Source organism: Schistocerca serialis, chromosome 2 (genome assembly GCF_023864345.2).
Source record: "Schistocerca serialis cubense isolate TAMUIC-IGC-003099 chromosome 2, iqSchSeri2.2, whole genome shotgun sequence".
Taxonomy (NCBI): Eukaryota; Metazoa; Arthropoda; class Insecta; order Orthoptera; family Acrididae; genus Schistocerca; species Schistocerca serialis.
Window position 1 is genome coordinate 226,858,101 of NC_064639.1, and position 24,898 is coordinate 226,882,998.

Genomic DNA, 24,898 nt, shown 5'->3' on the forward strand with positions numbered 1-24,898 from the left:
GCAGTGAATTAGCTCTCTCAGCTTTACCCTGGCGGGTCAATTACCTCTCTCTCCCAAGTTACCATGAACAAATTCAAATACCATCATACTGTGTAAAGGCATTTTGGGTGCATATTTCATATAACCCCCTATGAACCATGGAGCACAACTGAGAACTACCTGCGGAGAGGCCAGAATACCTACGGCTCCTGAAGAGAAGTGACAGTCATTTCAGAAGTTGCGGAGGCAGCTATTTGAACGACTGACTTATCTGGCCCCATAATATTAGCCATCATTGCCTGCTCTGCTTATACTGCGAATGTCGAAAGTAAGGGAGGAGAAACTACTGCTGTTATTTTCCCCAACGGCAAGCAGCTCTACTGTATGGGTGTTATGAAATTGCACACTAAATGTAGTAGATGAGTTCTCAAGGATTTTCGCTGTTTGGGCAGCAAAATAACTGGTGATGGCTGACACACAAACAGTACAAAATGCAGGGTGGCTATAGAACATAAACAGTTTCATAAATGGATGAATTTCGTAAAATTTAATATAGATTTAAGTTTTAGGAAGTCTTTCCTGAATGAATTTGTCTAGAGTGCAGCTTCATACAAAAGTAAAATGTGGACAATAATCAATTAAATAGCCAAGAAAACAGTACCAGTAGAAACTTTCGAAATGTAGTACTACAGAAGACTGCTCAAGATTAGATGGGTTGACGGAGTGATTATGTAATACTGAGCAAAATTGAGGAAGAAAGAAATTTATGGCAGAACTTTACTAAAGGAAGGAATATGTGGAGAGGAGGGTAAAAATTGTAGAGAGAGGCTGAAGGATGAGTGTAGTAAGCAGGTTCAAGTGAAAGTAGGCTGCAGTAGTTCGTGGAGATGAAAAAGTCTGTGCAGGATAGGGTAGTGTGATGGGTGGTATCAAATCAGTCTTTGGACAGAAGACGACGACAATGACAACACCCCGTATTTTCATACTGCTCAGCCACCAAGGTTCCAAGATGAATAGTGATTGCTTCTTTGAAGTTTTCATCGCTGGGGAGGGAGAAAAACTGCCACTGGTTTGCAGCACAGAGGATAAAACATTCCCAGCTAAACAGTGGCAGTAGTTGTTTTTGTTGCAACATGATGATTAAAACTGGTTTGAGAAATTGATACCAGATGGAAAAATCATTACCATGAATTCTGAATTCCATGCTCATACGCCTCAGTATGCGTTAGTATAGATGGTGGTGACTTAAGGCATAAAATAATTTCACATGAAATTACAATGCCTCAGGGACAGTTTATTTTATTATAGTAACGCTAAAGTAGTGTGCTGGGGAAGGGGGCTGTCATCCCAGTCATAGTTATGGATAGATCTGTAACACTACCATAGGATAGGGTAGTGTGATGGGTGGTATCAAATCAGTCTTTGGACAGAAGACGACGATAAGTAAGTGTAGACTGTGGTATTTTTGTAGTAGCCTTGTTTACTTAAGATCATACCCGTGTTACCTGTGAGTTAGGTATGTTGCATACCTATTGGGCATTACATCAAACCAACTGCTTTGGATTCCCCAAGAGACCGGAAGAAGTGAGTCATCTAGAAAAAGAGTGGGAATATGTAAAGGACTGTGTAACCTAGAGATTTTTGTTCTACGTAGCTACATTCTGCCTGCTACCTAAAAATTAACAATATTTAGAGTTAAATTGAATCTGCCAGTGTTAAATTTGTGTTTTATTTGAAAATTTTTGATTTGTAACATGGAACAGAGGGCTGTTGTGGTAAAAGTAAAAACAATACATATCTATCACATAGCACTAGAAAAGACACTTTCCTTAAAAGAGGCCCAAAACAAAAATGTATCAAACATTGCCTCAGTACTTCATTGAGCTAATGTAAAACATGTTTCATTATTTAAAAACAACTTCCTCATTTATCAATAATAACAGGAAACTCTTGCCTTCAGTCGTTATGAAGTACATTCTATTGAGTACAAAATAACAACAATAATTATATAGGTTTTTTATGTTTGTGCATTCAAACTGTACTTGCGTCAAAAGTAGTTGCTTTGATTACATAAAAGTGCAAGATTTATGTGATCAATTAATTTTTATTACAATAAAATGCAGTTTATATTTTTTAAGGATATAAAATACACAGTGGACTAACATTGAATGATATGCGGATCTAATTATGTGTAAAACAATAATCAGGCAGATAAACAAACAAGGAGAAGTAATCATCTTTCTTACACATCCATTTATGTTTATTTCCCTACCATGCACCAGTAATCTTACCATTTACTATGTCATTTATGTACTGTACTGAAACTACCAAACTGTAGCTTTGGTAGACTGCAACTTTAGTTATGGATATTCTTCCCCTTGAGTTACTTAAACTATGTTTAGCATATGATATATCAGTAAAAAATCTCACTAAATATCTCTGATAGTTTTAAACATTATTTGGGTATTCAATGGGGGTGGGGGGTGTCATCTGGCATGTGCGATATTTTGACAAGCCAACTTCGTGCTGTCTTCAGGCATTCTTGATGACTGGATTTCTGCTGGGTACTAGCTTTACATCCTCCCTCAACCCCATTTTGCCAGCTCCAGACATTGATCTAGTGTGGTGGTCTGGGAAGCATGAAGTTGGTGCTCGAGCCAATGTCCTTAGTTGCACCACAGCCGGCACTCAATTCTGGTCTATACCTGCATGGCAACAATGTGCACTCATCTTCTTTAAGTGCCCTGATGGAAACAGATTTCCACATAGAATGCCGTTGTGCTTTGACCATGATGGTTCCCAAGCCTTGCTTAATTGAAAGTGGCTGTCTTCATTTATTCTCCCCTGTGATGTCGGGGGCAGACTCGTGGTTATTCCATACCTGTAGTAAGATTCAGTTAGTCTTCCACCTAGTCAACCTTTTACATTGATGATTGGGCTATTATTAGGATGCCTGTCAGTGTTAGCTCATCTCCCAATGTTCCTGTCAAACTTCTAACCTTATTACTTTAAGTCCCCTTTAAGGGTTTGAGATCCGCTTTTCTAAATTTTACAGAAGTGCGGCCGTCATTTCTACTCAAATCGTAGATTCATTACGAACCCTCCCTTTGTATATTTTAACACCTACATTGGACCACTTGAATCAATACATACACACTTAAGTCTTCCAGGTAGAGATTTGACTTTCCAGCTTTCTCTTCTGCTCCCAGAAACATTCCATTTTGATTGGTGAAGCTAGCCCAAATTCTTTTAAAAAGTGTTATTGTAATGCCATAACCAGTTTTGGGCATTCGTGCCCATCTACACGACTAACTTTTCAAATTACATTGTTTTCTTGAGTGGCATGTTATCCACTCCTGCACTACACAGGTGTATTCGAACATTTAGCACTACTGCATATGTTGTTTGTGTAGTAAAAGCATGCTAAATGTGCCTGCATTTGATTAGATATAAAACGAAACAGTTTTATCTTCTGGTGGATGGTACTACTTCTTGCTTTGGTCCTTCTGCATTTCAGGATGATTCACAAACTGTAGCCAAAGAAAGTCCACATTGCTTGTGTAAGGGACAATCTTTATATCTCCATAATAATTTTACAATCTTGGACATTGTCATTTTTGCACAATTACACCAATATCTTGCCACGAATATGATGAATATATACAAGTAGCAAATTGGATACTGTTAGATAAACTTTTACTCCCACTAATATACTATAGAGGTACTACTGATAAGAGTTCAAAATCTGACGGACTGAGCTCCTGTGAACGTGCCGGTACGGAGATCAGTACGCTATGGCTGCTCAGGGTGAACTGGGTTCGGTCGCGGCGGCGGCCGATTTAAATACCCTCCGCACACTGATCTGTATTTGCACGCAGACAGCTGCCACCACCCCTCACAGAGGAATGGGGTACTTAAGACTCTAGTACATAGGACACGCACTATCTCTGACGCAGAGAGTCTACCCCAGGAATTGGAACATCTGAGAACTGAATTTCGAAAAAATGGGTACTCAGAGTGGCAGATTCAACGTGCTCTCCAACCAATACAGCACAACCTGTGGAGATGGATGAAATCACGAGGGAGGAGGTAGGCACTGCGTTTATTCCATATACAAGCGCACTCTCGGGGGAAAAAGTCCGCATTTTGAAGAAACACCGGGTCGGAACTGTGTTTTGTCCTCTGAATAAAACTCTTGCACTGGTGGGGAGCGCCAAAGATGACCTCGGTTTGAGGAAGGCCAGCGTGTACCAGATTCCGTGTCAATGTGGCAAGTCGTATATTTGTCAGACGATGCGTACCGTCGAGGATCGATGCCGTGAACACCAGAGGCACACTCGACTGATGTATCTGAGCAAGTCAGCGGTCGCTGAACATTGTTTGTCGGAAAATCACGCTATGGAGTATGAACGCACGAGTATTCTGGTACAGACGTCGAGATACAGGGACAGCGTTGCTAGAGAGGCCATCAAAATTCGCACCAATGACGACCTCATAAACCGTGACTGTGGCTATAATCTTAGCAAGGCTTGGGAACCAGCGATTGGGTTAATCAAGGGTAAATCGAGCAAATGTATAGTTGTGACGACCACGGCGGACAGAGCCATCACACAGACGTCATCTCAGACGCCATCGCAATCTGTTCCACCGCACGACCATGCCGCCGGGTGCGGACGACGGAGGGAGTGCGCCACGGGCGGAGGGTATTTAAATCCACCGCTGCCGCAACCGAACCCAGTTCCCCGTGAGCAGGAGCTCAGTCCGTCAGTTCACCTGATGATGGCGAAATGTATGATCGCCGAAATATTCTGCCCGTTGGACATTGTAGACCGGCAGTACACCCGTGGATATTTTAATTATCATGAAGGAATTCGCCATATGCCACACGTCCATTTCAGAAACAAAGTTCTTCACCTAGTGTCACGGGTATTCCCAGAACAAATAGAGAAAAAAATTTATTGTTTTCAGGCTGAAAGACATGATTATTTACCTGTTTATGTATGCTAGTAGCTAAATGACTCTAGCTCCAGTTTGAGAGAGATACATAGGCAGAGAGATTTCATTGTGTTGCTGTGTGATTTAGTCTATTGATAGTGTCCTCAAAACTAACTGACATGGTGCAAGAATAACTTGTTGATATGCTTAAAATAAATTTGGTTCAACACTCAATATGGACACTCTAATTTAGGTTTCACATTTTTCGTTAATCCTCCTTAGCAGTATTTGTGTTATATAGTTTGCTACAGCACAACTTTAGTCGAGGAGGATTTCAGGAGAAAACTATCAGTAACTAATTCAAGCTTTCATCATTGATATTAGTGATATTAGCTAAACCTATCATGGATGCAGTAAGGCTTTAAATATATGCTGAGCACAGAAAATTTGAAAGAATTAGGATCAATGCTTCTGTCTGGTGGGTTTTTAAACACTTTGTCATATCTAATTTAAGGCAAACTAGTACTCCTTTGTGGCAAAACGGTGAATTACACATTATGATAGTGCGTTCTAGTGGACAGATAGAGAACTGTATGCTGTGAATTTAGCACAGTGATCCAGTGTCTGATGGCCAACATCATCATCTCTTTAGGAAAATGACAATATAATTCTCCTCACTGTCATTGGAAATGTATTTTGTCCACAGTCACCTTTTTAAAATATTCTTTCTTATGAAATTTTAATTTCATTGTGATGTTTCTAAAACACTGACAAACATTTAGTATCTTAGCTAATGGAATAAAGCACTCCTGAATCAAAGAAATTAGCTCTAGTAAATTGATGCATAATACCCGTGACAATGCTATACTTGAATTATATTACAGTGATATAATGACAGTGGAAAATTCTGGATAGAGAATACAAGCAGTGCTGTGAGTGAGGTAGGCAGCTCATCTTATAGAGGAATAGTGGAGTAGTGTAGGTACACACATAAATGAGGAATGGAACACTGAGGTTCATCTTACTAACATTCAGTATTCTCATAATTAATAAAACATTTGGTGCTAATATGCTGTGTTCAGATGGATTTCACCCTTAACAAAATAAAAGCATCATAAAAACATCAGCGAATAGAGCAAGGAACATTTGTGAACCAGAGCTGCTTGATACATAGTTAAAACACTTCACCAATGTATTGCTGAAGAACAGTTATTTGTCCACTCAGGTAAAAGAGCATTAAGACTGCCATGCAAAAATCATAGTGGTGCATGAGTGCCTGTGAAATTGAAAGTTTTCCTGCCTTTCGGTAAGGACATTATTTACTGCAGAGGAAACATCTTGATGAAATGGAACATTGTGATAATCTACAAACATAAGTTGCAGGTACGCAATGAATAAAAGTTCTACTCAGAAAATACAGGATCACCTAAAATTGCCCAAGGATAGTCACAAACAGCTGGAGAAAACAGGAATTTATAGGATTCTGTATAATTGTGGGGAGCTCTACATTGGTACTACGAAAAGAAAACCAGCACAAGGGCAACTGTAAAAGGTGCCAGATTGACAGATCAGCTGTTGTGGAACATGCTTTGCAACCAGGAGACCACCACATTCATTTTGATAGGACTCAAGTACTGGCAGCCACAAGCAGATACCGTGAAAGGCTATACTGGGAGGCCGTAGGGATTGTTAAACACCCGAGGAAGGAAGAGGGCATGAGGTGAAACTGAAAGACATCTGGATCCTGGTACTGAAGAAGATATGTATAATGTTACCATCATGGGGTGACAGCAACAGTGGATGATGGGAAATGAAAATGACCAGTTGCACTCGTTTTTTCAGAGCATGTGACTTCATGCCACTGCAAGGGAGCACATATAAACATAATTTTGCTGCAGTCAGTAATGAGCCAAGATATAAATCAGACACCCAAAGAAGCTATGATCGCTCTTGAAAATGTCGTCTGCAGAGGGGGACAAAACATACGGTTTCAATGTAAAATCCATTCGACAAAGGCTTAATAGCCCGGAATATTTTATTAATTGTGACTTTTCTGGTTGTTAGAGTTTACATTTTTCCTTTAGTATTCTTCAGCACACACAATACAGCAGACAAAAAATAAGACTAATAAAGTATTGTTTTGCCCTAATACGGCAATAATTGAATCTTACAGTATTTTGTTGGTTGGTGTTGATACATTTGGAACTTATTCTGTAAAGCAGTTGACCTTACTTTAACACACAAATTGACCTCAGGTTAAGCTGAATTCAGGTATCTATGTTATAAAAATGTCAATCTCAGAATTTTATCATCATAATGTAGGATCATCTTCAACTAGCAAAATTTTGCCAATCAAGATGAGTCCAGCTGCAATCATCAGATCAAAACATAGTGGCGTTGTAAAACAGTGCTTATGCTGTGCGAAAATAAGAGTTAAAAAGAAGTAAATAATAAAGAAGTTATTAGCACAAAAATATGAAGCAAATATCTGAATATGCCACCCACACAATGCTGAACCTTGAAATACTTTTTTAAATGAGTAATGTCCAGTTAAGAAATTATTGGGTATGTGACCAACGAGTGCAGATAACAACTAACCTTGTAACAATTCTTTGAAATGACTAATAATTATTATGATTGGTGTAAGGCATTGAATGAGGAGCTTGAAACGGGTTGCACTGTATTTTATAGAAATCCGTGAAGCATTTCCAGTATGTACAGAAAAGGAGTTAACAGGAGTCACGATACCATGTGTGGGAATTTATTAACAGTGAATTCACATAAAAACAGTTACAAAATTGAAATAAATTTACAAAGGATCAATATAAAAGCCTGATTTGCTTTTCACTTAAATCTGAATCAAAAAAGAAATAAGCAAGAACATCACAAATAATATTGTAAACCATTGTTATGCCACCAGCTCATCTCATAAACATTAATCAGAATATATTAAAATGTACATACTACAAAGCACTACGTATCGCTGCAGGATGAAAATCAGCATTTTCATTGCAGGGACTGCAAATGAGAATAAATTGTAAGTTCAGGGCTACAATTAGCTTATGTCCTCTTTTGGTAACAGTAAGCCTGACAGAATTGCTGCTTTCGGTTCTATGCATTCTAACCATGAAAAGTTATGACATTGTTTTTGGCCCAGTTTACATAGCATGTGTAATTTCGTTAAGGTGGCATGTAATAATTGTAAAGTGCTTCTTAAAATTATAGCTTGTCATGTGCAGTTTTTTTCTTGGCCCATATTTTCAAACTTTTTCACTCACAATTTGCCCCTATGTTCTGTGAATTAAAACCAAGAAATTCCTTTCCATGCCTTTTCTTTGTTGCCCGTACAACTATCAGTTCTTTTGTCTTTTATTGTATCTCTGTATTGACCTCGTAAGATTTCCAGCAGTAAATCTTTGTCACTTATGAAGAAGTTTGAAGGTCATAACCTTATGTTTTTCCATCTTTACAACATGATACCTTCGATAATACAAGGGAAGATAGGTAAGTAACGCACAATAATTTTACTGCTAAAATGTTTAATAGGTAACAAAGCAAAAAAAATCACAAGTGAACTTTCATCTTTTACCTACTTTTCTACATAGTTACCAATCTTCTCAACACTTTTCTTCTAGTGTGGTACCAGTTTCAATGTGCCCTGTTTGTAGAAGTCTGTCTGGTTGGAGAACAGCCATCTGCAGACAGCTGATTTCATGTCCCCATCTGTTGCAAAGCATTGGCCAGACAGGAATTTCTTTGTAGGACCAAACAGATGAGTCCAACAGTGCAAAGTCCTGACTGTATGGTGGATGCTGAAGCACCTCCCACCTAAACTTGATGATTTTCTCACAAACAGGAACAGCAATATGGAGTTGAGCAGTGTCATGGAGAAGTTTGACGCCATTAGCATTAATGTTGTGGCATTTGTCGTGAAGGGCATGATGCAACTTAATCAAAGTTTTAATGTAGGCTGCAGCATTCACAGTGATCCCGTGTTCAGCAAAGTCCACCAGTAACACACCTTGCATATCCAGAATACAGTCACAAGTGCTTTGCTAGCAGAGTGAGTCACTTCGAATTTTTTTTACTGGAAAATCAGCATGTTTCCACACCATAGGGGTCTACTTGGTTTCGGGCATGTAGTGGTATGCCCACAATTCATCACCAGAGACGATTCTTTTCATACAGTCATGCTCTTTTCGGGCAAAACCCATTTACTGATCCAAGCTTCTTATCATTCGCTGGCCCTTGTGGTTGTTTGTCAGGCTCTTAGGCACCCAGCACCCACTAATTTCACGAAATTTCAATGTGTCATAAACAATATCGTACACCACACCATAGTAAATGTTGAATTGCTGTGATATGGCTTGCAGTTGCACATGCTGGTCGTTCAAAAATTGCTGCCTCAATGGCTCCAACATTCTGTGGGGTTGCAGCTATTACCGGCCATTCGCAGCATGGTGAATCACTAAGGTTCACACAGCCCTCTTGGAAAAATGGGCACCACCTGGAGACATTGCTACGGTCCAGACAGTTGTCCCCATACACACCACTCATGTCCCAGTAAATTTCACTCAGTTTATTCCCTTTGGCATACAAATGTCAAACTACACTTTCCTGCTCATCGCAAGTTGACGACAGTAATATGCACACCATGTTTGTTTTGTAGTTCAGGCTTCTCTCACTATAGCTGCACGTGAAAACAAAAGACCTTCTATTGCGCAAAGTTCAAACTATTTTGTCATGAGATTTCAACATTTCAAATGCCAATACCAGGGGAGAAACAAAATTCCTGTGCGCCACTTTCCAACTCTCCCTCATAAATACAGTCTATCCATGATGTGTAACCGATATGTGCAATCAAAATGTGATAATCTTGTCAGTAGTTGATTTTAACAGTGTTGCCAAGCATGTTTTGCACTTACTTAGATCAACATTGAACCTCCTTCATTGGATCCAGCTTAAGTGTTACACAATAGAGCAGAGTCATGAACAGAGTTCAGTTTCTGAACTAAGGTCAGAATTGACCTCCAGTCAGTGATGTTTATACAATCTGCCCTTAATCAAATAATACATTTGATAATGGTTCTGTATAAAACTTGTGCCTTTAATTATTTACTGGATTTGCAAAATGTGCTTTTAATGCTGATTTTGAAAAACAGGTCCAAAGTGGGGTCCATTTGTGGAAAGAAGGCAGATCAGATATTATCATCAACAGCCAATTCCTCAGTAGGGAGCAGTACTACAGACTTGATGTGTGACGTCAGTGATATAGAGAAGCCTCACATAAGGAACCAAACTCAGTGCCCCAAAGGCCAAGATAAAGAAGCAAAGAAGGTATGAAATTTTATTTCCATTTGACTGATAAAGTCATTTGTAAGGTATGCGACCATCTGGCCTTGGTGTGTAGCAATTCCATGGTAGCACCTCGATTTCTAAAAACTTTATTTATGTTGCATTTCGATAAACAGTGTTTGTACAGGTCATGGATACAATGAAATTCATGAAAAAGTAATGAAAATTAACAGGTGGTCATGAAAGGAATGAAATGAAATGGTAATGAAATTGAGTGGGCGCTCATGAATATTTTTTTGGGTGTCAGTCAGGCACAGTTCAGGTGCACATGTGGAGAAATTTGAGAGTGTAACTTCATTGTGTCAAAAAAACATGACTCCAAAAGCAGCTGACGTAGTGAAAAGAGAATACTTTAAATTATGTGAATATTCTGAAAAACAACTGAAACAGATCAATCCTAAGAAGGATAAATTTGATCACTTTATGATGTATTTACTGCAAAGTGCGAACCTTGACTTCACCAAGTTCATGCAGAAATTGTTATGCATGTTTCATGGGAATGTTGCAGTTGAAAGAGGCTTTTTTGTTAACAAAGAAAATTTAGTTGAAAACCTTGAACAAGACACAGGTGTTGCAGAAAGGAGTGTTTACAATGCAATACAATTATTAGGTTGTTTACTTAAATGTGAGAAACAACTGAATGTGGAAATTATAAAATCAGTTATACTAGCTGTGAAGAATGCTTCATCAAATGAATAGAAACCTTACAAAGGAATAAATCTGTTGAAAATGAAGTGGCCAATCTTAAAAGAAGAACAGTTCAATAAATAAAATAGCACAAAAATAAAAAAGAGCTGTTATAGAAAGGTAAAAGAAGAAGCTGAAATTTCATGTTTAGCTAAGAAACTTAAACACTGAATATTTTTCTTGTAAGCTCAACATTTGACATAAATTTTGCATCTTAAAAATTATTTCTTGTCTTAAGGAGAACTGTAAGTTTTAACTATGTTAAAACGGTTTGTGTTTGAATTCATATGATGGTAAATGTATCTGAAAATTATCATACCCCATCCTATGTAGGACTTAAATGTTTTTATAGCATGTGATGAATGGTGTACCATAAGTAATACATAGTTACATGATTGATGCTAACATACAGTTCAAGTGATATAAGAATTATTACATTCAGCTTTCATTTCAGCCAGCTTTCACATTCATAAAAATGTATTTTTGTCATTGTACTCCACATATTTTAAGAGATCATGAATATAACTAAATAAGTAATCAAAAAGTCATGAATTTTATCCTCTGAAAATCTGCAGACACCTTGATGAACTTTTTAGCAATCAAAATGTTTCCATGGAATTACTACATGCTAGGAAATTTTACTGTCTGTCTTGACAGTATTTTTGAGTATTGCCATTTATTACGGCTATTCCTCAGTAATCGTACATTTCATTTTAATATTCAGTGTTTTTTTAATGATACTAAAATAAGCTATGAAAATTCGCGTGAAAGAAATCCAAACTGAAATAACTGTAAAAGATAGCAACACTGTACCTTTGAGATGTTACTGTTACAAATTGCAACTAAGTAAACTTGGTGAATACCTCACTGATACTTAAATGTGGTTGTATACTTCGCAAATCAATGCAAGAGACCCAGTACAATGCATGTGATAACCGTATAGTGGCTCACTCTCTTTGAATAAGGGGTGAGAAGGCGTAGAGTTCTTCGTCACTTTAAAACATTTTGTACAATTAAGGATAATTCATTTCACCTTGTTGGCCAAATTTGGAATATAATATTGTTTTAATCGCTTTTCTGCATGCAGGGTTGATGATTTCATATTGCATAGCAAATTTTCTCTTTGTTGTTAAACTTGCAGCTCTTGCTAAAAAGCTTTGAGCATGTTTCTGATTGTTGTTAACTGGTAATCCTTATCTGGGCTTCCCTGCTGCTCACTACTAAACTGTCTGTGTAACCAAAGAGTATCTTCTCTGTGACATGGTGTCTACATGAACCATTGTTGGATGGTTTAGTATCACTTTTCTAGGACTAAGACCAATCTTGCTGTTCTTGCTAGTAGACCATCCTTAGCTGAGGTATTTTTGAGTGCATCATGGTTCTGTGCAATTTTAATATTTACCTAAAATAAATATATCCAGGATTTCTATGAGATACTGACAACAGGTAAGACTGGAATTCATAGCTTCTGTACTTTCTTCTTCAAGTGCCTTTTTTTAGTTCATGTAAGCTGGTTGAAATTTATTATGATACACAGATTTTCATAATAACACAGCTGTGAGGCCTTCATTGCTTGAATCTGTATGCAGTTCAGTTTTGTATTTTTAGTTGTAGACGCTTAAAACCTGGGCCAGTGAAAGAACACCTTTGATTGTCTCAAACGGTAGGATCTCTCTTTATTTGGACTTATATTTCTGTTAATTCCTAAATATATCACTCGTGAGTTATGCGTTAGAAGAATAGTTCTGGACAAACTTCCTAAAGTATCCAGTTAGTGCTAGGAAACATTGTGTTGCTGTGATCAGCTTTGCTTGTGGGAAATTATAAATGGCTTCTAACTTCACAGAAGAGGGCTGTCTTTGTACATACTATGCAACATCTCCAAGAAACCAAACATTTACCTTCAAGAACTGGAATTTTGCTAAACTTAATTCCCAGTCCATATTCTGTTCCGGTTTTCATCAACAAATCAAGCCAGTGAAAAGCTTCAATCTCTCTATTTGCTGGTATTAAATTTTTGTCCATGTACATATATAAAGTGTTTGAAAAGTAAGTGTATCCTTGTGTGACGTGGATTCCTCATATAATTTTCTGCCATCAGAAGCAGCTTGTCACGTCTCTACTTTAAAATCTTGTGTTAGTATACAGCATACAGTTTAGAACATTGCTTTGGAGCTTGCATATTTATTTCTTGCAGTACCTTTGGGTAAGCAAACTTTCTAGTAAAAAGCAACTGTTCATATATCCATTTCCAGTAGAGAAATTTTTATCTGTTTTAAGAGCTTACAGATCTTGCGGACTCAAGCTATAAATAAGAACACAGCAGGACAAATTTTAGTGATTGTTTATTCTCCTCGTTACATTTTGGGTACATTTAAACCTCAGTAACACCAGTCAGATAATTTTCTCTTTTGCAAGGTGTGCAAGTAATTTCTGAGTTAATCTTGACTGATTTATTTTTTTAAGATCTTATATTGATTTTTTACACAGTATGATATGGCTAGGGATTGTGTTTTTCATGAGCAGACACTAAGAGAATAGGCTGTTTTCTGAAAACAGCTGAAAGCTGCATTGGCTACGGTCCACAGGCTTGTGGGTAATGCTGAAAACTGCAGTGACGTTGAGGTGTCAGTGACTAGACCTGTGACACCTTTGGTGCCATTGGAATCCCTCATGACATCTTTGTTGTTGTGTCTTCAGATACTCGCATTCGGGAGGACGACGGTTCAATCCCACGTCCGGCCATCCTGATTTAGGTTTTCCGTAATTTCCCTACATCACTTCAGGCAAATGCCGGGATGGTTCCTTTGAAAGCGCACGGCCGATTTCCTTCCCCATCCTTTCCTAATCCGAGCTTGTGCTCCGTCTCTAATGACCTCGTTGTCGACGGGACGTTAAACACTAATTTCCTCCTCCCTCCTCCTCCTCTTCAGATACACCAACATCTGACCAGTCCATCCTCACTCAAGAGTGAGTGGCAGGTAGTTCTGGTTTCATGTGTCACTGGGAAAAAGGTGAAAGAGGGAACAGGCCATATGGCTGGCTCCTTATACCTTAGCAACAGAAACAAGATGCTACCCGGTGTTGATGATAATTTTGAGCCAGCATGAAATGTGTCTTTTGTTGAACAAGTGGTGAATTTTCCTGCCCAGTCCGGACAAGTGCAGAGGGTGGGTTTGCTATTCATTGGGAGCTACAACATTAGGTGGGTGATGGTGCCCCTCAGGGAAATAGCATGCAGGTCCAAAAAGAATGTGAGTGTGCATCAGTATGTTTGCTGGGACAGATCTCATCTGCAATGTGGAGGAGAACTTGTTGGTGGCTGTTGAGCACACTGGATGCAGTTGGCTGCAAATAGTGACAAATGACACCTGTTGGCACAAATGACGCCTGCCATCCTCCACTTCATGTGGATGGCTCATTTGATGATGGCAACTAGCATTGCATGTGGGGTGCACACTAAGCTGTCTGTAGCATCGTACCTAGGTTCGTTCACGGTCCTCTGGTTTGGAACAGAGCAAAAGGTCTACATCAGGGGCTCAGATGACTATTGTGTTGGGCAGTATTGAATGTGAATTACTCGACTCGCTATCAGGTGGAGAATTTTGGAGTTCCCTTTAATAGGTCGCGTGCACACTACATGCAGGAAATAGCTACAAGAGTAGTGGAGTACATGTGGCATGTGAATTGGGGTTTTTTGTGTTGTTATAGAGATACCCCCAATTCAGATCACAAAGAATTTCCGGCCTTAATTGAAGTTACATTAGCCACAGTGTTCTCAGCGAATGTAGATCAGATGTGGAAAATGTTAATATGGTATCAGTAAATTGCAGGAGCATCCAAGGAAAGGTCCCATCATTTATTGAAGGTTATGATGCACAGATAATAGTGTCCAAATGGCTTATTGCACGTTACAACCTTAACTCAATGACGAGCACTGACCAAAAGACTACAGGCTTGGTTCTGCATGACTCTTCGTGCACTTCGTCATATGACTGCTACCTTACTCAAAAAGACCACCATTCTAATTTTCGGCATTAAATATCACACATGTACATGCCAAAACAGAACAAATTTTTATAGTTAGTTTGCAACCTCAAAATAAAACTGTTACATTACTTTAATTACTACAATGACATTAAACTCTCTTCACATCCGTTGCTGCAGTGTATTTCTAGTCAAACAACGAACTTGAATATACGAGGGCAGTTCAATAAGTAATGCAACACATTTTTTTTCTCGGCCAATTTTGGTTGAAAAAACCGGAAATTTCTTGTGGAATATTTTCAAACATTCCCGCTTCGTCTCGTATAGTTTCATTGACTTCCGACAGGTGGCAGCGCTGTACGGAGCTGTTAAAATGGCGTCTGTAGCGGATGTGCGTTGCAAACAACGGGCAGTGATCGAGTTTCTTTTGGCGGAAAACCAGGCCATCTCAGATATTCATAGGCGCTTGCAGAATGTCTACGGTGATCTGGCAGTGGACAAAAGCACAGTGAGTCGTTGAGCAAAGCGTGTGTCATCATCGCCGCAAGGTCAAGCAAGACTGTCTGATCTCCCGCGTGCGGGCCGGCCGTGCACAGCTGTGACGCCTGCAATGGCGGAGCGTGCGAACACACTCGTTTGAGATGATTGACGGATCACCATCAAACAACTCAGTGCTCAACTTGACATCTCTGTTGATAGTGCTGTCACAATTGTTCACCAGTTGGGATATTCAAAGGTTTGTTCCCGCTGGGTCCCTCGTTGTCTAACCGTACACCATAAAAGAGCAAAGGAGAACCATCTGTGCGGAATTGCTTGCTCGTCATGTGGCTGAGGGTGACAATTTCTTGTCAAAGATTGTTACAGGCGATGAAACATGGGTTCATCACTTCGAACCTGAAACAAAACGGCAATCAATGGAGTGGCGCCACACCCACTCCCCTACCAAGAAAAAGTTTAAAGCCATACCCTCAGCCGGTAAAGTCATGGTTACAGTCTTCTGGGACGCTGAAGGGGTTATTCTGTTCAATGTCCTTCCCCATGGTCAAACGATCAACTCTGAAGTGTATTGTGCTACTCTTCAGAAATTGAAGAAACGACTTCAGCGTGTTCGTAGGCACAAAAATCTGAACGAACTTCTCCTTCTTCATGACAACGCAAGACCTCACACAAGTCTTCGCACCCGAGAGGAGCTCACAAAACTTCAGTGGACTGTTCTTCCTCATGCACCCTACAGCCCCGATCTCGCACCGTTGGATTTCCATATGTTTGGCCCAATGAAGGACGCAATCCGTGGGAGGCACTACGCGGATGATGAAGAAGTTATTGATGCAGTACGACGTTGGCTCCGACATCGACCAGTGGAATGGTACCGTGCAGGCATACAGGCCCTCATTTCAAGGTGGCGTAAGGCCGTACCATTGAATGGAGATTACGTTGAAAAATAGTGTTGTGTAGCTAAAAGATTGGGGAATAACCTGGTGTATTTCAATGCTGAATAAAACAACCCCTGTTTCAGAAAAAAAATGTGTTGCATTACTTATTGAAGTGCCCTCGTATTATAAACAATGAATTATGGTTAATTAAACATATGAATCAGTTGGATAATGGACTGGTTACTTGTGCTGATCTCATAATGCGTATTCGTATGGAGGAATCTGTAGTTATGGCACTGTTTGCATATAATTAATTAAATTGGTTATAATTAAGGACAAATTTAATACCACAAGGAACTTGTGATTGCTGGCGTCACTGACTTTCGTATGACTTACCATAAACACAAATTGAGTGATAGGTTCAGTAGTTTTAAATTTTATAAACTGTAATAATTGCAAATGGTAATAACTTTTTAAATAATGTTTTTACAAACAACATTCAGTTTGCATTGCCACAATTCATGTATTGAATTTACTTTTCACGTAGCATGTATGTAAGACATTTTATGTAATTTCCACAGATATTACACTTAACTTTCATATTCTGAATCACTGGAGCCATCATCTTCCTGCACTCAGTAAGCTCACCACCTTATTCACACCCTCAAGAGTTTCCTGTTGACTGTACACTTCCTGCCTGCACTAGCTACCTCCACATCTTGTGTTAACCTATCTGGCTGTTCTGTGCCCTGTTTGCCCATGGCCGCGGTACCATAACTTTTGTGACCCAGCGCTGAACACCTTTTTGCACTGGTAGTGAATACTCTACAGTCTGAAGATGCCAGCTCATTGTGTACATTCCCTGAGTTTCTTAATGTGACACACTGTGTTTTTTGTTGGATGAAAACCAGTTTTCAGCAGCATGTATGCTACCAGATATTTGAGATTCTCTAGGAGAATACTTGAAGGTGCACATCGAATGCATTTGACAAGTAAACAAAAGTACCAGTTTGCAGTATTTTGTCACATAAATTATGTATAATGTCATTTGCTAATAGAAAAATAAAATGTTCTGTGGAGATACCCTTTCAAATCCAAATTGAGAAAGTGTTTTATTTTGGGAGAGGTCTGCATACCTAAATTTGCCCAGTGCTCTTGAGGAGGAGGTAACTAGTGAGACTAGTCAGAAATTATTTAAATCTGTCTTATTATCATATTTGTAAGGAAGTCTGATAAAAGCATGTTTCTTTCTGTCTGGCAATATCCCCTGTGATAGTGATTAGATGCATATGTGACTGAATACATAGCATATATGTAAAGAATTTGAATTTATCGCTTTACTTGAGATATTATAAATCCCACAGGATTTTTCAATTTTGAGAGTGTTAATGGCATCCTTAATTTCTGTGTCTTAGCATGGAGTAATTGTACTTTGTATGTATGAGGCATTGATTCTTGCATATATCCTATTGTTTTATCCCTAAAACTGTTCATGCCAGTTTCCTGAGCTACCTCAAGGAAATAACAGAATATATCGATAAAGAAATCAGTTTTTGAAAATAGAGTGTAATTGTTTAGATAAAAAATCTTCTCACCAAGCTGTACCGTGAGAAAATACATATAAAGGTATAGAAATTTGCAAACTTTCAGAGCCAGTGGATCATTCTTCTGGCAGAAGGCTTGAAGGGTAAGGAGGAGCTGGGAAGGAAAAGGACTGGTGAGGTTCGGGAAAAGGGGGAAAATGTGGAAAAGTAGCCCAGAACCCTGGGTGAGGGGAGACTTATTGAATGGGGTGAGAAAGAAAAACTGATTACTAGGGACTGCATCAGATGAGACTTCAAAGCCTGAGCTTAAAGATGGAAGATAGGGTAACATGCAAAACAGAGATTACTGACAAAATATTGTCCACAAATTGATAAGAGCAGAAAGCTAATTGCATTGTATGTGGTAAAGGGGGGGGGAATCAACAGATCATCGAATAAAAGGAAGCGAATAAAGGTATTCTGAGACCGAAGAAATTAAAGTAAATTAAGGCCAGGTAGGTGGCAAGAGCCAAGGAAATCTTGTAACACCAGTTCCTACCTGTGGAGTTCTGGGAAACTGGTGTCTGGGGGAAGAATCCAGATGGCACGTCTCAGTGAAGCAGGCACCAAGATCACGACTGTCATGTTTTAGAGCATGGCTGTGCAACAGGATATTGTGTGTTGCCAGTATACACCCTCTGCCTATGCCTATTCATCTTAACAGATAGCTTGTTGGTAGTTATGCCAGGCTCTCCCTTTGATACTATATGTTTTATCAGTTATAGGGCTTTTATAGGTGGTGGTAGGAGGGTGCATATGGCAAGTCTTACAGCAGGGACAGTCACAAGGGGAGGAGCCATAGGGTAGGGACATATGTGCAGGGGGGGGGGGGGGGAGGGGAAATCTGACAAGGATATTAAGGAGATTGAGAGGGTAATGGGAAGTTATTCTAGGTTTCTGCAGTACGTGGGGAAGGTTTGGAGGTTGTTGTAGAGGTGGCAGACAGTGGTGTTCCAAGGCGGGAGTAGGAAGCGAGCAGGGTGGAGAGTTTTTTCAGGTGGTGTTGTGCATGTCGCTCTAGTTTCTCGAGGGATGGAGTTTCAGTGTGTGTTATGGGTTCCAGGAAATTGCAGTTATATAGCAAGAGAATTTAAGGATGGAGAGAAGGTATTGCAAGAGGTTTAGGCTTGATTTGATATGGTTTTGCAGGAGTATATTGGTTAGGGCTAAGAATTGGCAGAACAGATGGAGGTCATTGTGGAAGGAATGGTGGCAGCCAGAGATGGTCAGGCATGATGTCAGGAAGACTGCACCTCATTTCAGTTATAGTGCCTTATTGAAGTAGCTGATTAATACACTCAAAACCAGGGTAATACTAAGTAACAAGAGGTGTACTCATAAGTTGTGTTTGAAGGGATCAGTAGAAACAGCAACTGATGTGATGACCTGGAAAATCTGCTTTTGAAATAGGCCGATGCAGTAACTCTGTCCTGTGAAGGCTATAAAGAGCTTGCAGACAACACATTTGCTTTGAATATCAAGGCTGTTTGGGAGGAAATGTTTGACATAGAAAGGATGGAAACTGTCAAAATGTAAGTACCATTATGAAAAGGATAGCTGCTACTCGTACACACGACCACAGTCTCTGGCAGCTGAAGCCAGACTACGAGCAGCAGCAGCAGCGCATTATAGGAGAGGGAACTAGGTGGGGGTAAGGAGGAGGCTAGGGCGGGGAAAGGGAGGGTAACAGGGTAGGGGTGGGTGACGGTGAAGCGATGCTGGGAAGCACGCAAGGAGAAGTCAGAGAGAGGGTAGGGCAGCAAGGTGTAGTCGGGAGGTTAGCTGTAGGATGGTGGATCCTTGCCACCAACACCAGCTTTTCTGAACTGTGCAGGTGGGAACTCTCTTGCAATATATCCTATGTCCCCATAAACCTCTGGCATCAGCCTTCGTTTAGTCATTTTCTCCCCCATCTAACCCCTTCCCTGTCCTCTTCCAGCACTACACAGCACTCTATGCCACCAATGCACACAGTCTTTTTACTTCTTGCCTTTCTACCTTTCCCACAACCGCCCCCCCCCCCCAACCTCTCCCCCCTGCCCACCATCCAACCTCACAAGTGCACCTAGCTGACCTACCCTCTCTCCACCTTATCCCTGCACATTCCCCAGCAGCACTTCGCTGTTCCCCACCCCTGCCCTGCTATCCTTTCTGGTCCTTTCTGGAAGTTCCCGGCGACTAGAGGAAGCAATGTGGTGCTAGTGTGCAAGACTCACACGTCCCCTTCTTCATTGGATTTACTTGGAGTAGCTTTGCTGATCTTCTCAGGATAGCCAACTGCGACGATATGCCCAACTTCTTCTCCGAAGATATGATGCTGTTTGCAGGAATTTTCTCTACTCTTAAAATTATTGCGTACACTCAGGATACTTTTAAATCAACCCTCCTATATTTCACTTCCACAAACAGAGCACCACATAACAGTCTCACACCAATGAATCATATTACGTAAATCCAATGACTGCCGGTCCGTCAGAAGCTATTGATTACTTTTACAATAAATACAGTTCCAAAAAATCTCTCAAGGTTTTCACCAGTCCACCATCTGCAACTCTAGAGAGTCAGTAAGTAATTAAGTAAAAGTAAGTGTCCTGTCTTTTCTTTTACTCAATTCAACTGTTCCTAATAATGACTGATGTAGCACCATCACGGAGTAAGGCGTGCTTGCTCCTAGTGCTGGTCATGTAACTTCTGTGACGAGACAGGCAACCACTTGCCCGTGCCAATAAACCATTCGCCTTGTGCCATTCTCTTGACACACGTCCACTCTGCGCACACAAAAAACCGGTGCGAGGTAGACATTCTGCCATTTTTCACGCTCATATGTAAAATATCGGATGTTCAAGACGGTGGAAAGTGGAGGGTCTCTAGAATTTGCATCGAAATGTCTGCTTGTGTCTGTATATGTGCAGATGGATATATGTGTGTGTGTGTGTGTGTGTGTGTGTGTGTGTGTGGTATTGGAATGACTCCTTACCCCCTCCCTTAAAACCCACATCCTTTCGTCTTTCCCTCTCCTTCCCTCTTTCCTGATGAAGCAACCGTGGGTTGCGAAAGCTCGAAATTTGTGTGTGTGTTTGTGTTTGTTATTGTCTCTATCAACGTACCAACGCTGTCGTTTGGTAAGTTACAGAAACATTTTATCCTTCACCTTTAATCCTTCAAGCTACTCCTTCCTTTGTTCATACGGACTAGTACTAACCTATACAACTTTCTGTGGTCTGGAGGAACTCGGGAGAAAATTTATGAGCCGGTTCTTTCCAACATCCATAAATCTTAATAACACTAGAGGTATTAAGAATTCAAACTTACCAGGATAATTACTATGTGATTTCTATCACTTCCCTTTTTCCCTTAGGAACAGTACTTATCCCTTACCTATGGGTAACCTTTCTCCTCCCATTCTGGTAGGTACGCCCCTTTCTTTTTCCTATATTCTACAGTATAGGTCAGTCCCCTTCTTGGTGCCCCTGCCCGCACAGTATAGGTCAGCCTCTCTTTGGTCTGCCTATCTGCCCTTTTTTCCATTCACTAAAAGCTGGGTGGGTGTCCCCCCCCCCTCCCCCCTTTATCCTTTGTGAGTAGGCCCCATGGTTCATCGCCCTAGTATACATCTTCACGTCTGCTGTTGTTTTTGTGGTCTTTAGTCCTGAGACTGGTTTGATGCAACTCTCCATGCTACTCTATCCTGTGCAAGCTGCTTCATCTCCCAGTAACTACGGCAACCTACATCCTTTTGAATCTGCTTAGTGTATTCATCTCTTGGTCTCCCTCTATGATTTTTACCCTCCACGCTGCCCTCCAATACTAAATTGGTGATCCCTTAATGCCTCAGAACATGTCCTATCAACCGATCCCTTCTACTAGTCAAGTTGTGCCACAAATTTCTCTTCTCCCCAATCCTATTCAATACCTCCTCATTAGTTATGTGATCTACCCATCTAATCTTCAGAATTCTTCTGTAGCACCACATTTCAAAAGCTTCTATTCTCTTCTTGTCTAAACTATTTATTGTCCATGTTTCACTTCCATACATGGCTACACTCCATACAAATACTTTCAGAAACAACTTCCTGACATTTAAATCTATACTTGATGTTAACAAATTTCTCTTCTTCAGAAACGCTTTCCTTGCCATTGCCAGTCGACATTTTATATCCTCTCTACTTCGACCATCATCAGTTATTTTGCTCCCCAAACAGCAAAACTCCTTTACTACTTTAAGTGTCTTATTTCCTAATCTAATTCCCTCAGCATCACCCGACTTAATTCGACTACATTCCATTATCCTCGTTTTGCTTTTGTTGATTTTCATCTTATATCCTCCTTTCAAGACACTGTCCATTCCGTTCAACTGCTCCTCCAAGGCCTTTGCTGTCTCTGACAGAATTACAATGTCATCGGCGAACCTCAAAGTTTTTATTTCTTCTCCCTGGATTTTAATACCTACTCCGAATTTTTCTTTTGTTTCCTTTAATGCTTGCTCAATATACAGATTGAATAACATCGGGGAGAGGCTACAACCCTGTCTCACTCCCTTCCCAACTACTGCTTCCCTTTCATACTCCTCGACTCTTATAACTGCCATCTGGTTTCTGTACAAGTTGTAAATAGCCTTTCGCTCCTTGTATTTTACCCCTGCCACCTTCAGAATTTGAAAGAGAGTGTTCCAGTCAACATTGTCAAAAGCTTTCTCTAAGTCTACAAATGCTAGAAACGTAGGTTTGCCTTTCCTTAATCTTTCTTCTAAGATAAGTCGTAGGGTCAATATTGCCTCACATGTTCCTATATTTCTACGGAATCCAAACTGATCTTCCCCAAGGTTGGCTTCTACTAGTTTCTCCATTTGTCTGTAAAGAATTCGTGTTAGTATTTTGCAGCCGTGACTTATTGATCTGATAGTTCAGTAATTTTCACATATGTCAACACCTACCTTCTTTGGGATTGGAATTATTATATTCTTCTTGAAGTCTGAGGGTATTTTGCTTGTCTCATATATCTTGCTCACCAGATGGTAGAGTTTTGTCAGGACTGGCTCTCCCGAGGCTGTCAGTAGTTCTAATGGAATGTTGTCTACTCCCGGGGCCTTGTTTCGACTCAGGTCTCTCAGTGCTCTGTCAAACTCTTCACGCAGTATCATATCTCCCATTTCGTCTTCATCTACATCCTCTTCCATTTCCATAATATTGTCCTCAAGTACATCGCCCTTGTATAGACCCTCTATATACTCCTTCCACCTTTCTGCTTTCCCTTCTTTGCTTAGAACTAGGTTTCCATCTGAGCTCATGATATTCATACAAGTGGTTCTCTTTTCTCCAAAGGTCTCTTTAATTTTCTTGTAGGCAGTATCTATCTTACCCCTGGTGAGACAAGCCTCTACATCCTTACATTTGTCCTCTAGCCATCCCTGCTTAGCCATTTTGCACTTCCTGTCGATCTCATTTTTGAGACGTTTGTATTCCTTTTCGCCTGCTTCATTTACTGCATTTTTATATCAATAAATGTTATCCGGTAAAATTAAAAATCTACTTCAATTTCCAATATTGCTTATTAATAAATCATTTTGTATCCTAGAGTCCTTTACTTTTCAACCTCTCTACCATACGTTTCTTATTGTATATACTTGGCTTATCAAAGGTTATATCATCTTTACTTAGGTTATCAGAGAGCCCCACTATTCAACAAGTTGTCAAGTCATTCTTATTTATATACATATATATTTTTAGAATCAGTCAATGCAGAACCATCACCTATAATACCATGTGCTCATGCTTTCCCATGTGGACGTACTTTCCCCCTACAACATTTGATGGTTCTTACAAGCTCTCAAACTGTACTTTTCTTGTTTGTGTCTTTGTGTTTCTTTGTGTGTATGTCGATGTGTGTTCGTGCAGCCTGATTCTTCGGCCTACTTATTTGAAATAAATTGAGGGTTATAGGGAACCACGTAGAATTAAGGACTTAAGCAATAGAAGTTTATGCATATGGAAAGAGGGAAAGATAGACCAGTACTCAGATGAGAAGTAAGAAAGGAAAAAAAATATAGATGGTTGCTAAGATCAAAGGAGAAAAAGAAGACAGCCCCAAAGACTTGGAAAACCCTTCCCACCCCTCTTCCCCAGGATCCCTACCTTGCCGGTACTTGAGTGAGAAGCCGGAGGAGGTATGATGTTAAACGTCTCCTACAGAATGGACATTCTCACCTTCACCATTGAAGTCCCCGAAGAAAGACCTTAGCAACTCCTATGGAATGGCAAATGGTGAAGAATCAGTTCCACTTGTCTGCGAGGGTTGTCTGTGAAAGGTGTGGTGTGTCTGTAGTGTCAGTCATGTTTGTACCTACACTACCCACCCTTTCCAAAAGTGATGCAAACCACTCCCCCCTCCCCATTTATCTTACATCTCACAAAAGGTATAAAATTATTCTACAAAAATAGAAAATTATACACTACGATAACATAGCTGTTTAATTGTTCAGTTTATATTATTTTTCATACACACACAAAGTACTCTGTTCAGTTTATGACATCTAGATATTACTTTGTTGGAATAGTACTACGATATTACCTTTATACTTGTACTATTTTCTATTTGTTTCATTCCATGTTTAGACCGAGCGAACTGGCGCAGTGGTTAGACACTGGACTCGCATTCGGGATGACGACGGTTCAATCCCGCATCCTACCATCCTGATTTAGGTTTTCTGTGATTTCCCTAAATCACTCCAGGTAAATGCCGGGATGGTTCCTCTGAAAGGGCACGACCGACTTCCTTCCCCATCCTTCCCTAATCCGATGAGACCGATGACCATGCTGTCTGGTCTCCTTCCCCAAACAACCAACCAACCAACCATTCCATGTTTAGAGACCACTGTTTATCCGTGAGTCTCTTAAATATGTCTCAATCTTGTAGTCATATTCGGCTTTTTACTTACTTATATTGTAGGATAGTTTAAGAATTCAAGAATAGATTTTAGAATAGCTGAAGAATTGAAGGGAA

The 24,898-nt window shown here is 40.0% G+C and overlaps 1 protein-coding gene across 2 annotated transcripts in view; it reads left to right on the top strand.

Moving 5' to 3' along the window:
* The window catches only part of LOC126456977 (uncharacterized), a 168,621-nt gene that overhangs the window by 47,942 nt on the left and 95,781 nt on the right, over window positions 1–24,898 (top strand). For both annotated transcript variants that reach the window (XM_050092921.1, XM_050092922.1), the window contains exon 3: window positions 10,077–10,251. In XM_050092921.1, coding sequence (XP_049948878.1) covers window positions 10,077–10,251 — 175 coding nt within the window. The remainder of the gene's footprint in view (window positions 1–10,076; window positions 10,252–24,898) is intronic.